The 12,877-nt window shown below is 46.7% G+C and overlaps 1 protein-coding gene across 5 annotated transcripts in view; it reads right to left on the bottom strand.

The window, feature by feature from the left end:
* MICU1 (mitochondrial calcium uptake 1) overlaps positions 1–12,877 on the bottom strand; it is an 86,404-nt gene that overhangs the window by 67,177 nt on the left and 6,350 nt on the right. For all 5 annotated transcript variants that reach the window (XM_027665651.1, XM_027665653.1, XM_027665654.1 and 2 more), the window contains exon 3: positions 8,559–8,762. In XM_027665651.1, the coding sequence (XP_027521452.1) occupies positions 8,559–8,761 (203 nt within the window). In that variant the 5' untranslated portion in view covers position 8,762. The remainder of the gene's footprint in view (positions 1–8,558; positions 8,763–12,877) is intronic.

The raw sequence follows: 12,877 nt of genomic DNA, 5'->3' as shown, positions 1-12,877 counted from the left end.
GCTGCCTTGGGAGAAAACCAAAATCAATCCAAGATTTTTTCAAGTCTCCCAAGCTCTAAGCAAAAGGTTACACTTAATTCATCCTACCACTTTCCTGGAAAACACAGATCTGGTACATAAAATGCACAGAAAAGAGTCTGTGTCTGTCTCCCCAGAAATCACAGAATCATGGAATGGTTTGGGTTGGAAAGGGCCTCAAAGATCATCTCATTCCAACCCCCTGCCATGGGCAGGAACACCTTCCACAGCTTGCAGCAATCTCAGCACATCAGGTTCCAAGAAGGAGAAATTATGGTAGATGCTCCTCCAATTAATTTAAATGCTGCCAAAAGAAAAGACAACTCACTCCTTACCAGCACCCAATTGCCAATTCACTAACAGTCACAGTACACTGGTGGAAAGCAAACATGTTAATACTCATGGAATGGTGTGGATTGGAAGGGATCAGCTCAAATAGGTGTTCAGAGGTTTCTAGTCCACACTGGGCCAGAAAACAGCTCCATCACAAGGGTTTGAGGTAATAAAATACATGAGTGCTGGGTGAAGAGCAGCACTAATCCTGCCTTTTCCAAAATAATGGAGTCTTACACACCAGTCTTTCCTTTCTGTAAAGGTCCTGAGCCTCAATTTGCCAATATATTTTTGTAACTCTCATGGCAAAGCACCACCTTTAAGATACCCACTGAACCAAACTTTCAGAGACAGGATCCAAACCTGGGTCCTCCACAAGTATCCTAGGACAGGGAAATTATTTCCCCAGAAGAGTCAGGCAGCTGATCTGTCTCTGGGAGCATGAAGTCCACGCTGGCACCTCTCCTGAAGCCTTTCCTGAAAGTTTAATCAGCACTGGCACATCCTTGAGGAGCTGTGGTTTTGGCTGATAAAGTTTGCTGGAATAAGCTGTTGCCAGCTGAGGCTCCACCAGCAGCACTGCCATGGAAAGCCCTTGTGCAGGGAGGGCACCAGTCTCAAGTAGCTCCGAGGGAAGAGGGGACAGAAAAGCAATACAAAATCAATTGCTTATCTACACAACCAAGCTATTCCATACAGAACGTGCTGAGAAGCTGTATCAGGAAAGATTTGCTCCTGTAATGCTTCAGTGACAGCTAGCAAACCAGGGAAGGGATGGATGGAATTGAAAATCAAACATTTTCAGCAAATCCTACGCATTCCTTCAATCCATCACTCTGTCAAGCCAGTTGGTGCAGCAATACAGACGTGGGCTGTTTGAGTGCAGTCAGCTTTTCTCCCCTCTGGTTTATCCAGGTAATTAACTCTGCTCTACAGTCACACCACCGTCCCAGCACAGAGGAAAATGAGCTCTGAGAATCAAGGCTGAGTTTGTAGGCTACTTCTCAAACAAGGTTTTAACCAGCTATTCCTCACCTCCAGGCCACAGTCCAAACTACTCACTGAACTAACCATTGAAGGAGCTGCTCTCTGTGTACCCACTCCTCTGTGTATTTGACATGCTGCACCACCAGCCTCTGTTGAAGTTGTTTCCAACAACTGCAACTTCCATCCTGTGCCCACATAAAGTCTTTCAGTGCAGATGTCAGAGTATGGCTGGAAAAGAGCCCATAGCTCCAGAAATATCCACCCTGCTGGACTTCCATCAGCAAGTGAAGACTCTCCACCTCCTTTCCTTGATGAGGCCGACTTTCCAACGGAATGCCTGGTGCTGCAGCTTCTGCACGAGAGGGAAATGGGAACACAAAGAGTCCCTTCACTGTGTGCCCAGAGCAGCTGCCAGCCTGTCCCCACGGAGTGTGCCTGCCCTGGATCCTCAATCCTACTGCCAAGCTTCAGCCATCCCGGTCTCTTCAGGTCCTCCCCTTCCCTCGGTGAACTGAATTTGAACCAAAGCCTATTTCCCACCCACTTAGCAATATCTTCTTTAAATCCTTGGAGAAAACCAACAATCAAGTGTGAGATTAGGTTCATCATCCCCCCCAAAAACACACAGAGCTACCACAGAGGACTACAATGCTAAATTCTCACTTAGCAAATCGTTCTGTAAGAAAGCCAGGAACATGCAACCATAGGATGTACCCCCACAAAGGATCCTGGGACTCACACCAGGCACTGGCACGACACTGCACAGTTGCAGGTATTCCAGTTAGAGAAATCCCAATCCCTGACTTGAAAGGACTTTTCTCCTTTGAATGACAGAAGCAGAGCAGCGTGCAAACAAATCACAAAGCTTTGTGGCAGAGACCACAGTGCTCAGTTATCCTCATACTGAGGGCAAGAGAAAAGTACTCAGCTATCAGTTGCTGTTTAGTCTCAGAAGGAAATGTAGGAGATCTAACAACAAATTGGGCACCCAGGAGACAGCAAAGCCACTGGCACCAAACAAGAAGCAGGAGGGAGGAATCCTGCCTGCCACACATTCCTCAGCTGACTCAGAGTTGCCACTCTCCCTGTATGTAAACATCTGGAGACATCCAAGCGAGGTTCAAAAGCCACTTAAGACTTCAGGGCTTTCATGTTGAAATGCAAAAGCAAGTCTGGACACTACATTCATAAAAACAGGCAACCTCCAGGGATCAGGAGAACTTTCAGTGAGGAGCTCTGTCTCATCCTCAGCTCAGCCACAGTCAGCAAATTATCTGCCTGAAACTTTAAAAAGAAATTAAACAGAGATTATGATGAGCCACAACCTAATTTTTCAGGGTGTCACCCCACTCACAGGACTCTTGACTATTTTGCTTCCCTCCTCACCTTTCACATAACTCAACACCGACATAAATTGTCACAATGAATTTCTGGCAAGAACTGCAATGAACACACCAAAATTAAAATCATTCCAGAGATGAACACGAACAATCAGATTGAGGAGACAGCTCTGGATACCAGCCACAGCCTAAAATAGGTCCAAGAACATAAGGAGACAGCAGTGTAGTCCTTGAGATGCTGCTTCCACCTCAGCCAGCAGCAGGAACATCCCCACAGAAAGTGCCTTCAGCCACTGACATGCACTCCTAGGAAGAGCTGGACCAGCTGGAGAAGATCCAACAGGGAACAGCAGGAATGGTTAAGGGTCCAGAACAAACTATGGGAAAAACTGACCTAAGTAAATCAGATTGCTCCAAGAAAGATGGAAAAGAGGAAGGTGAGGTAACTGTAATTTCTATAAACCAGCTGCTGTGGGACTGTTCTCTTGGTCCAGCGAGGACAGGACAAGGGGCAGGACATGCTCAAGGCCATCATGAGGGAAGAGATGAACACACTGGGACAGGGGGAGAAGCCTGTGCATCCATACCCACACAGACACACCTGTGTGTGTGCAGAGAGCACTGAACGCTGAGGAGGGGGGACATGGGAGGATTTATCCCCTCGCTGCTCCCTCCATCACCAGCTAATTGCTATAAATAGGTTCACAGCTGCCTGCCAGGACCAGCTGGGAGGCCCCCAGCCCTGCCCTGGCAGCAGAGCAGCCCACGTCTCCCACTCTCCTCCACCACAGCCCAGTTCAGGCACAGCCCGTGGGCGTGAGGAGCTGTGCTCCAGCCCCCAGGGGAACAGCTCTGGAGAAGGTGAACCCGATGGTTTGGATCAGTCTCCCGTGGGATAACACTCTGCTCCTTAGAGCTGACTCCCTGAGAGCCTGCAGAGGAAAACAGTTGCTCCACAAAGGCTGTCAGCCCCAATGACACACACTGGAGGCACACTGGCACTGCCCCAACATCCTTGCAAACTATAAATCTGTTATTTAATCCAGGAGACACTGCTTTCATTTCCAAACAGAGCTCACCACAGTGGGGCCATGCCCCCAGCATCTAATTCTTTTCTTTCCCAATGTCCATGGAAAAAACCACTATGAAGCCAAAAGCACCTGTTCTTTAAAGACACCACTCCTGGATCAATGTGTCTTGAAGCCTTAGGGAAAAAACCCTCAGCACAGCAATCCTAAGGACAGTTTCTTGAGTCTGTCACCTTTCACAAATAATTAAAAAAATAAATCATAGAATCACACAATGGTTGGGGTTGGAAGGGACCTTAAAGATCATCAAGTTCCAACCCCCTGCCATGTAGCAGAGGTCTAAAAATAAAAATAATCTCACATGGATAATACCTCCAATTTTTCATCTTTTCTCTCCTACATTAGGTTAAGTAGTACCTGACACATCTACAGCTATAAAACAGGTTTCTCCCCTACTGACTATGATTTATGTGCTTTCCTTTGTTTTACTAGAACAAAGATTTTTAAAGTCTCAGTTTCAGCTGGCACAAGGTATTTCCAGAAATTCTGCCATAAAAAATGTATTCTAAGCAAATTACTCTAAAGCCCCAAGGACACTGGTACAAAAAAGCAATGCATTCTTAAACAGAGCTAGAATCCTAGAATGGCTTGGGTTGGGAGGGACCTCAAAGCCCATCTCATTCCACCCCCTGCCACGGGCAGGGACACCTTCCACCAGCCCAGGTTGCTCCAAGTCCCGTCCAACCCGGCCTTGGACACTTCCAGGGATCCAGGGGCAGCCACAACTTCTCTGGGCAACCTGTGCCAGGGCCTCCCCACCCTCACAGCCAACAATTCCTTCCCAATATCCCACCTAACCCTCCACTCTGGCAGTGGGAAGCCATTTCCTGTGTCCTGTCCCTCCATCCCTTGTCTCCAGTCCCTCTCCAGCTCTCCTGGAGCCCCTTTAGGCCCTGGAAGGGGTTCTAAAGTGTCCCTGGAGCCTTCTCTTCTCCAGGTGAACCCCCCCAGCTCTCCCAGCCTGGCTCAGAGCAGAGGGGCTGCAACAGTTACACGACTCAGCTCCACAACTAAGGGCTGATCCAGCCTTCAAAATTAATTCCAGAAGTGTCAGTGAAATAAAAACAATTACAAAAAACTGTGACAGTCATCAGAGCAAGGAAAACTAAAGGTCTTCCCTATAGCAGAACCCCCAGTAAAGCAGCACGGCACTGGACACAGGATGGCCAAAGGAGAGAGGGATGGAGGAAGAGAGGAAGACAAATATTTTGGTAGGAAAGGAATTTGTTGTTAAGCAACTTCCAGAGCAACACAAGTGTCTTGCCTTTATTCTTCCCACTAATACATTCACAGAAGGATAAGAAATTCAGCTAAATACTAAAATAAACTAAGTACTTCCAGTCCATCAGGAAGAGCACTGGTAAGACTCTGCTTACAGAGGTCCTTCTGTGCCTCTGCTCCCTTGTTTCACTCAATACCAGATTGATCAACCAGCTTCAGCACTGAAATGCCAGTTTAAGTGCTTTCAGAACCTGCCCAAAGATTCAGCCAGGAAGGGCTGTGCCATAAATATCTACAGCCATTTCCCAACACTCCAAACGGGCATTAGGAGCTACAGAGTACAAGTTTTACATGAGGATCATTAACACAATATTTTTTATAAACATTGAACTTGTCACAAACTGTGAGGTTCAGTACTTGTCATACATTAGTGCCTCATTTAGACTGGCCAATGACTGCACCAAGATTTATTTCAATTAATTAATTCAGTTCATTATACCAGTGCCCCCATACCTAATTGCTTTTATTGCCAGCTGGAAATCCTCAGAGTTTAAGTTATTGCTGAGGAAGGGTGAACTTCATTAGTCTTCCGAGCTCAGCTATTTGCACTGCTCAAGCATTCCTTGCCACGGGAAAACAGAGCAGCATTAGCTACTCCTGTTGCATAATTATCCAGATTCCCCCAAAAAGCAGGCAGCAGGACTTCCTGGAGGAAAAGCAAGGCAACAAACCTTGCCTGCAATGAACCAAACGTGAAGATCCCACCAACCCACCTCCCACCTTCGGAAGACCCAAACTAGGTCTGTCCTGTCTTGCACCATAAACCCATACATGGGTTTTTCCATATTTATCTTCTCAAGCCTTGATTTCTCCTCTACCTTTGTGTGGGCTTCCTTACCCCAGCACTGGCTTTTGCTGCTGTTGCTCCCACATCCTACAGACTCCCTGTGGAACACAGTGGTTCCAGGCTGCAGTGACAGTCCCCACCTGGGAAGTCTTGTCTTCCTTCACACCAAACAGTGGAAAGGGCAAGTTCCTAAACAGGCCCCACCGTACTAATCCAATTAGCAAGGCTCACCAGCATCAGGAGCGTGAGAAATCTGGTTTGAAACAGAAAGTCTGGGTGCTTTTGAGCACTGAGAGGTGCAGTGCTGCTCCCCACATGCCAGCAGAGAAGAGTTGTGGCATTTACACAAGGCTTTATGCAGATGACAAAGAGAAATACAAGTCAGATTTCTTTTCCTTTAATTACTGCTCTTCCTCTAGCTCTGCATCATCTTCTACTTATCTGGTCCAAGAAACATAAAATATTCAACTGCTTCTTGATTTGGCCTATTACACCTTTACTATAAAGAAATATTCACATATTTACCTGTTATAACTAATTAGGTACAGGAAGTAGCAATAACTAACTCAGAGTGTAACTACCTGAATAACTCAGGATGTCATCACAAACATCCTGTATTCACTCATGATTACACTTAAACTCTACTAATCACCTAATTTATATATTGGGAAAGACAAAGGAAATTTGCAGTTCATGCCTCATCTCTCTGAACAAGGCTAAAATGCTGAATCAAAAGTCCATTTAAAACCTCCACAGGTGTCATTTTGAAGAATTTTCTACGTCAACATATCAGTTTTGTTCCTCTTCTTATTCATGCCAAGTAATTAAATTAATACTGTAAGCTTGGGTGCACTTTTATTTTACAGTTGACAACACAGTGGATTTATTTCATGGCTCATACAGAAAAGGAATACTTGAAAGTCTGTACAATTCTATTCAGTGCTTTACAGATTTATAAAGACAAAGGAGACAGAGCAAGGAAAGGAAAAATAATAACAGCGAGTCAACCTCTCCAGACTGATAAGGACAGGGGCTCCTTTGACTGATTTCTATCAGCTTTTAGCTGAGCAAGGTCAAGCCTGGTCAGTGCTCAGGGCCCTCCAAGGAACAGCCAAGTACTCCAGGAGCCAAAACCCCCTCCCTGAAAACACCCTGACCTAGCACTGCACATACCACCAGCAGCTCTTTGCTGCAGAAGCACCTTCCTCCTGATAAAAACATCACCTAAAACCTGGTTTTAAAAGCAGGGGGGATAGTGCTACAGGAGGGAGTTATTAACTCCATGCCCCTGGGACAGCTTTACGTAGAACACAATGTCCTACTACTTCATGAGCATCCTGAGGGTGTTTTAAGTGGAAAAACCCTGCTGGAAAAGGGGTGTTATCCTGCCCATTCCCATAGAGGCACTCTGGGGATAAAGAGATACTGCATCAGGGCAGGTTATTAGCAAAACACAGCATAAAACTGTGCTGGATCACTGTGTTCTCCCTCTGCCTGAGCAACTCCTTTCAGCAGATCCCCAGGTTTGACAGCTCCAGGAACAGCCAGAACAGCTCCCATCACCTTTCCCTGCTGCATTAAAACCAGAGCCTTCCAGCCACAGGTGAGCAGAGAGCCAGCAACAAACCGCTGAATATGAGAAGGAAAACAACACAGCTTTTCAGCAAACACTTTACTCTTCACCTCTAACAGCAGTCACACTGCTGGTGCCACGCTGCTCCCACGAGGGCAGAGAAGGGAGTCCCTGATTTATTTCAAACGTGGCACAGGTTCAGTGGGGGTCACCTCAGATAAGCCCAAATATCCCCCTTCTCCACACAGTTATGGGAACAAGCTTTGAGCCTCACAGCCCATGAGCTGGTGTGCTCAGACTTCAAATCCTGTGTGCTGCTGCCTTCCCACCAAAGGGTGGACTGTCCCCTTCAGCTCCCCTGCTATGTTTTAGATGTGAAGCAAGCAGCCAGCAGAACACACAAAAAACTAGAGCAGCAAACCCTGGCCAGGTGTGCTCTTCAAACAGCCCTCCCCTGAAGCTGTGCAGGCAGAGGTTTCTCCCTGCACAACACCACAAACCACCACACTGGGGGAAACCAGGCAGGAAACCTCAGCAAGGCAAAGACCCCACGTGAGAAAACACCTCACCTTGAGTTCTGCACAGCTCTCACTGCACCCAACAGCAGAGCAGCTCCTGGGGAGGCACTGACAGCCACTCCTGCCACGCAGCAGGAGCAGGACAAGCAACACCAGAAAGCATCCAAAGGCAGATGGGGAAGGGCCATGAGGGGAAGCCACGTGAGCAGTGGCTGAGGGTTCTTGGTGTGTTCAGCTGGAGGAGACTGAGGGGAGACCTCAGTGCAGGTACAACTGCCTGGGCAGGGGCAGAGGAGGGGAAGGGACCGAGCTCTGCTCTGGGGGGACCCGAGGGAATGGCCTGGAGTTGTGTCAGGACAGGTTGAGGTTGGATCTTAGAAAGAGGTTCTTGGGCACTGACCAGGCTCCCCAGGGCAGTGGGCACAGCCCCAAGGCTGCCAGAGCTCAAGAAGCATTTGGATGATCCCTCAGGCACATGGGGTGACTCTTGGGGATGGGCCTGTGCAGGGCCAGGGGTTGGACTGGATGATCCTCGTGGGTCCCTCCCAGGTCAGCACATTCTGTGACTGCAAAGTCTCCCCACGTGCAGGTACTTACCCCAGGCAAAAAATAAATTAAATGGACATTTGTTACCTCTGCCAAAGGAACCTGGCGCCGGCTGTGGCCGCAGTCGCGCCGATGAAAGCTGCCACCACGAGCCTACGGCTGGCACCAGGGAGCTGGGCTGTGCCAGGGTGCTGGGCTGTGCCAGGGTGCTGGGCTGTGCCAGGGTGACGCCGTGACACGGACACGGCCGCCAGCCCCGCGGCCACGGGCAGGAACCGACCCCGGAGCATCCTGCAAGGGAGACACGGGTCAGGCAAAGGGAAAGCAAGGCCAGGTCTGCAGCGTGGACTCTCCTAAAAAATCGGCACACTTTCAGAAAATAACTGTCACAGGTGTTTCTTACCTGTTCTGAAACAGGCAGGTAATCCAATTAACTGCACATTATGAGTGTCAGGTATTGGCACACGCCCGGTTGACACGTCCCCACTGCTTACCAGCATTATTCAAATCACTCCTCCCCAGCCTTTCCCCAGCACAGCCACCAAGAGGGAATCTCTCTTGCCCACAGAGGTTGTGGCTGCCCCTGGATCCCTGGAAGTGTCCAAGGCCAGGTTGGACGGGGCTTGGAGCAACCTGGGACAGTGGGAGGTGTCCCTGCCTGTGGCAGGGGTGGGACTGGATGAGTATAAGGTCCCTCCCAACCCAAACCATTCCATGATGCCATGAAATATTTTCAGTCTCTCTCTCTCTCTAGTGCCAAGGCATGGAAGATGCAGGTAGACCTAACAAGCAAATACAGCAGAGAAGAGCCCCATTTGGCCAGAGGGAAAGTCACAGCTGGATTTTAAAAGGCAAATTAAGCCAAATAACAAGCAAACCTACCAAGCAAAGCCCAACCCAGGCGTTTTAAACCTGCCTAAGAAAACCCTACTGTTCTTGAATCACTCTTTTAGCTTGCCTGGAGCAAAACATTTATATCCAACTGTAAGTACAAGGCAAGTTTCAAAGTGTCAAAACTTGTAAAGTACAATCCATATCCCAGAACAGAGACAAATGGGAAACCAGAGCTACAAATCTAAACATAATTACAACGGGGAAATCAGAACCGCAGAAATGTCACCTCAGCACACACCAGCTGCAGGAGGCAAAGCAATTTTGGTTGCTCAGAAGAGGGTAAACGATGCCTTTGGAAAGAAAATGTGCTGCATCCTTTAGTGAAATAAAGGGTTTATTTCTAACGGAGGCAAATTCAATTTTTCCAACTGTGGGGGTCAGCCTTAAGACTGAGAACAGAATGGTAAAGGAATTCCCAAGAACAGTAAAAACACAGAGAAGAGGAGCAGCAGCCCAATATTTTCCTTTTATTCCCTGTTCCTGCCATTCTACTTGCACATTCCCAGTCAGCAAATAACCACTGGACACAAAAATCAAGTCAGTTCTGTTGGTTCCCATTTGCTTTTGCAAAGCCACAGGTTGGTCTGTCCGTCCCCACCCTGGTTTATGGGCAAACACCACAACCTCTGGTACCCACAGCAAATCCACCTGAACAGCATCCATTGAATATCAATACCCATAGATATTCACCTGTACACTTCTTAAAATCAGCCTTATCGTTTTGTTTACTCTTTTTAAATAAATAGCTTTAAAATTAAGATTTTAATGGAACACAGCCAGCTAAGGGTGTTTATTCTCCAATCTTCTCCAGCCCTCAACAACAGAAGATTGTTATGAAAAATATTTCTCATTTCAAATTTAAATTTCTCTCCACAAACCTGATGTTCCAGTTTCACCTCCAGGGATGAATTTCTGTCACACATGTAGAGAAAAATCTGCATCTGTTACTTTCCCCAAGAAGTTATTGCCGCCCTTACTTGGGTTCCCCATCCTAATTACAGCTTTATATTCCTAAAATGTATTGGATGAGGGAAGTGTTGCCAGCACCATTTAATCAGCCAAAATGAAAATCAAGCCCCACAGCGCTCACTTTTGAGCTTGAAGAGATTTTTACAACATTTCAGATTGTTGGCTTTAGTACTGAATAAATGTTTACTCTGCCTGAGCCTTAAGAAACACTAAATTATCTGCTTTGTCCAAAGGCAATCTCAGTCCTTGATTGTGCTGGGACGTTTCACCCAAACAAAAAAAAAAAGGTAGCAATTGCCTGAGAGAGCAATTGCTCTGAAAGAGCCAGTTCCCATATTAACCCTAAATTAAAAAGCATCCTTATCTCAGAACAATAATAATAATAATAAAACCTCTGGAAGCTGAATTTTCCATGCTTTCCACCTGCAATTTTTACAAAGCCTCCCAATTTTCTTTTTGTAAAATCAAAAGCACCACGGTATTTGGTGTGTTTGGTTAAAAGCTCCAGGCATTTAAGTCAAGATCACTCAGGAAAGCTGGTGCTCACTTTCAGAAAGATCAAAAATAAGCATCTTGCCCTGAGTGCAGCAATGAAAAGCTCAGCACCATGACCTGCTGTAGAGTAAGGAATAAAACTGAGATCAAGCACAAAACTCCCATGAACTGATGTGATTACAGCCTACAACAAGAAACAACCTCAATTCCTGTATGATTTAATGTAATAAAAGATTAATTTTTATAGGATACAACAAAGTAACACAGAGGAAAAAAACCCAACCACTTAACTCCAAAATAATGAAAATAAGCAAACCTAAAAGTGATCACAATGTTCTGGTGCTGCTGCCACAGGGATTCTGTTTTGTTTCCAAGATATAAGCCTGTCCTTACCTTAAGCTCTTGCTCAGAACAGCTCTACAGTTCCTTCCAGAGATTGAATTTAATATCATTGGACAAAAGGAATAGCTGGGGCTTTTTTCCAGAACAGAATGACCCATCTGCTCTTATTTATGCCACAAGACATTGGTGTTATTTTTCTTTTAAGCAGAAGAGTCAATGACAGACTCAAACCCACCGGGAAAACACCACTCCCAACCCAAGACATGGCAGGCTCCATTCAAACTGAGACCATCCAGATCACATGGAAAGAAGAAATGCAAAATTATTTCAACAGTCCCATCCATTCTGGCTTGATGGGGATACCTGATTTCCTCAGTGATCCTCTGTCTGCCAACCTGTTCTCCAAGCAAACTTGAGGCAGGTTCTCCACTTCTCCCCCTCTGGCCACGTCCAGAGCATCAGCAGTCCAGCCCTGGATTTTTTTCAGTGTGGATAAGAACTGGCAGATCCTAACTCCTGCATCCTTTTTCAGATATACCAAAAGAATAGGAAAAAAAAAAAAAAGACTTGCTCCTGTTTTTCCAGCCCCCTCATCAGCTGATGGTTCCAAGACTGGAAGCACTAAGCAGCCCAGCCCAGGGAAAAGGGACTTCCCACACTTGGGTACCCCCCCAGCACTGAACTTTTGCAGCCCTTTTTGGGGATCCAGAGTAGATGAAACACACTGAAAGCAGTGTTTTGAAGTCGAAACTGGCCTCGGTAGCACAGGCATGTGAGAGGGAGAACAGTAATTAAATAAGCTGATGGGTGTTTAATTTTTAATCAGACAAGGGTTCAGAGGCACTTTTTATCTGAACAGTTTTACCAGGACATGGAAAGCTCGGCCATCAGTGACACTGAAATGCCAATTGTAAATTTAAATCGAAAATATTGTTATGCAGTAGGACCTTCTAAAAAAACACATTTGCATTCAGGAGGCACTACTTAGGCAAAAAAACTCCTGCAGGGACTGGCTGAGATGGAGTCCCTAAGAACTCCAACAGCCTTCTAGAGCTGTGTGTTTATTAAAAAGCAAAGTTTGACGTTGCCAGAGCACATCAAGGCATCCTGACCCAGCAGATGCTGTAAGAAAATTCCTCACCTGTTTCCAGCTCAGCCCCTGGCTGTCAGTTATCCCTCAGCCTGCTCCCTGAAGCCAGAGACATCGGCTCCAGAAGGTGTGGGGTGCCCTGAAGCACAGAGCCAGCAACTCAAGAGAGCAGCTCCCAGCTCTCCTGTCTCCATCTTCTGAACAGGATTTTTGAGAAGGAAGAATTAAAATGGGGGGGGGGAGGAAAGTACAACAAATCCAAAGGGAAGGAAAAGACAAGGTGCAAGGGAAAGGGTGAAGCAATCAGGAGAGAAATTTCACCATTAACACTAGGCATAGTTAAAATAATCTGAGACACATAAACCAGGGAGGAGGGGAAAACCCCATGGTAAAAAAACCCTGCCTCCACTAATGTTACTAATTATTACTTCTCCTCCCCCCAGTTCTCCATACTTTTCATTTACAAACTGGTACCAGTAAGAGAAATTCCCAGGGAAGCTGTGGCTGCCCCATCCCTGGAAGTGTTGGACAGGGCTTGCAGCAACCTGGGACAATGGGAGGTGGGACAATGGGAGGTGGGACAGTGGGAGGTGGGACAGTGGGAGGTGGGACAGTG

The sequence above is a fragment of the Corapipo altera genome, unplaced genomic scaffold (genome assembly GCF_003945725.1).
Source record: "Corapipo altera isolate COAL_440 unplaced genomic scaffold, ASM394572v1 161, whole genome shotgun sequence".
NCBI lineage: Eukaryota > Metazoa > Chordata > Aves > Passeriformes > Pipridae > Corapipo > Corapipo altera.
The sequence above is the reverse complement of the archived record's forward strand: the minus strand, read 5'-3'. Positions and strand labels throughout refer to the sequence as shown.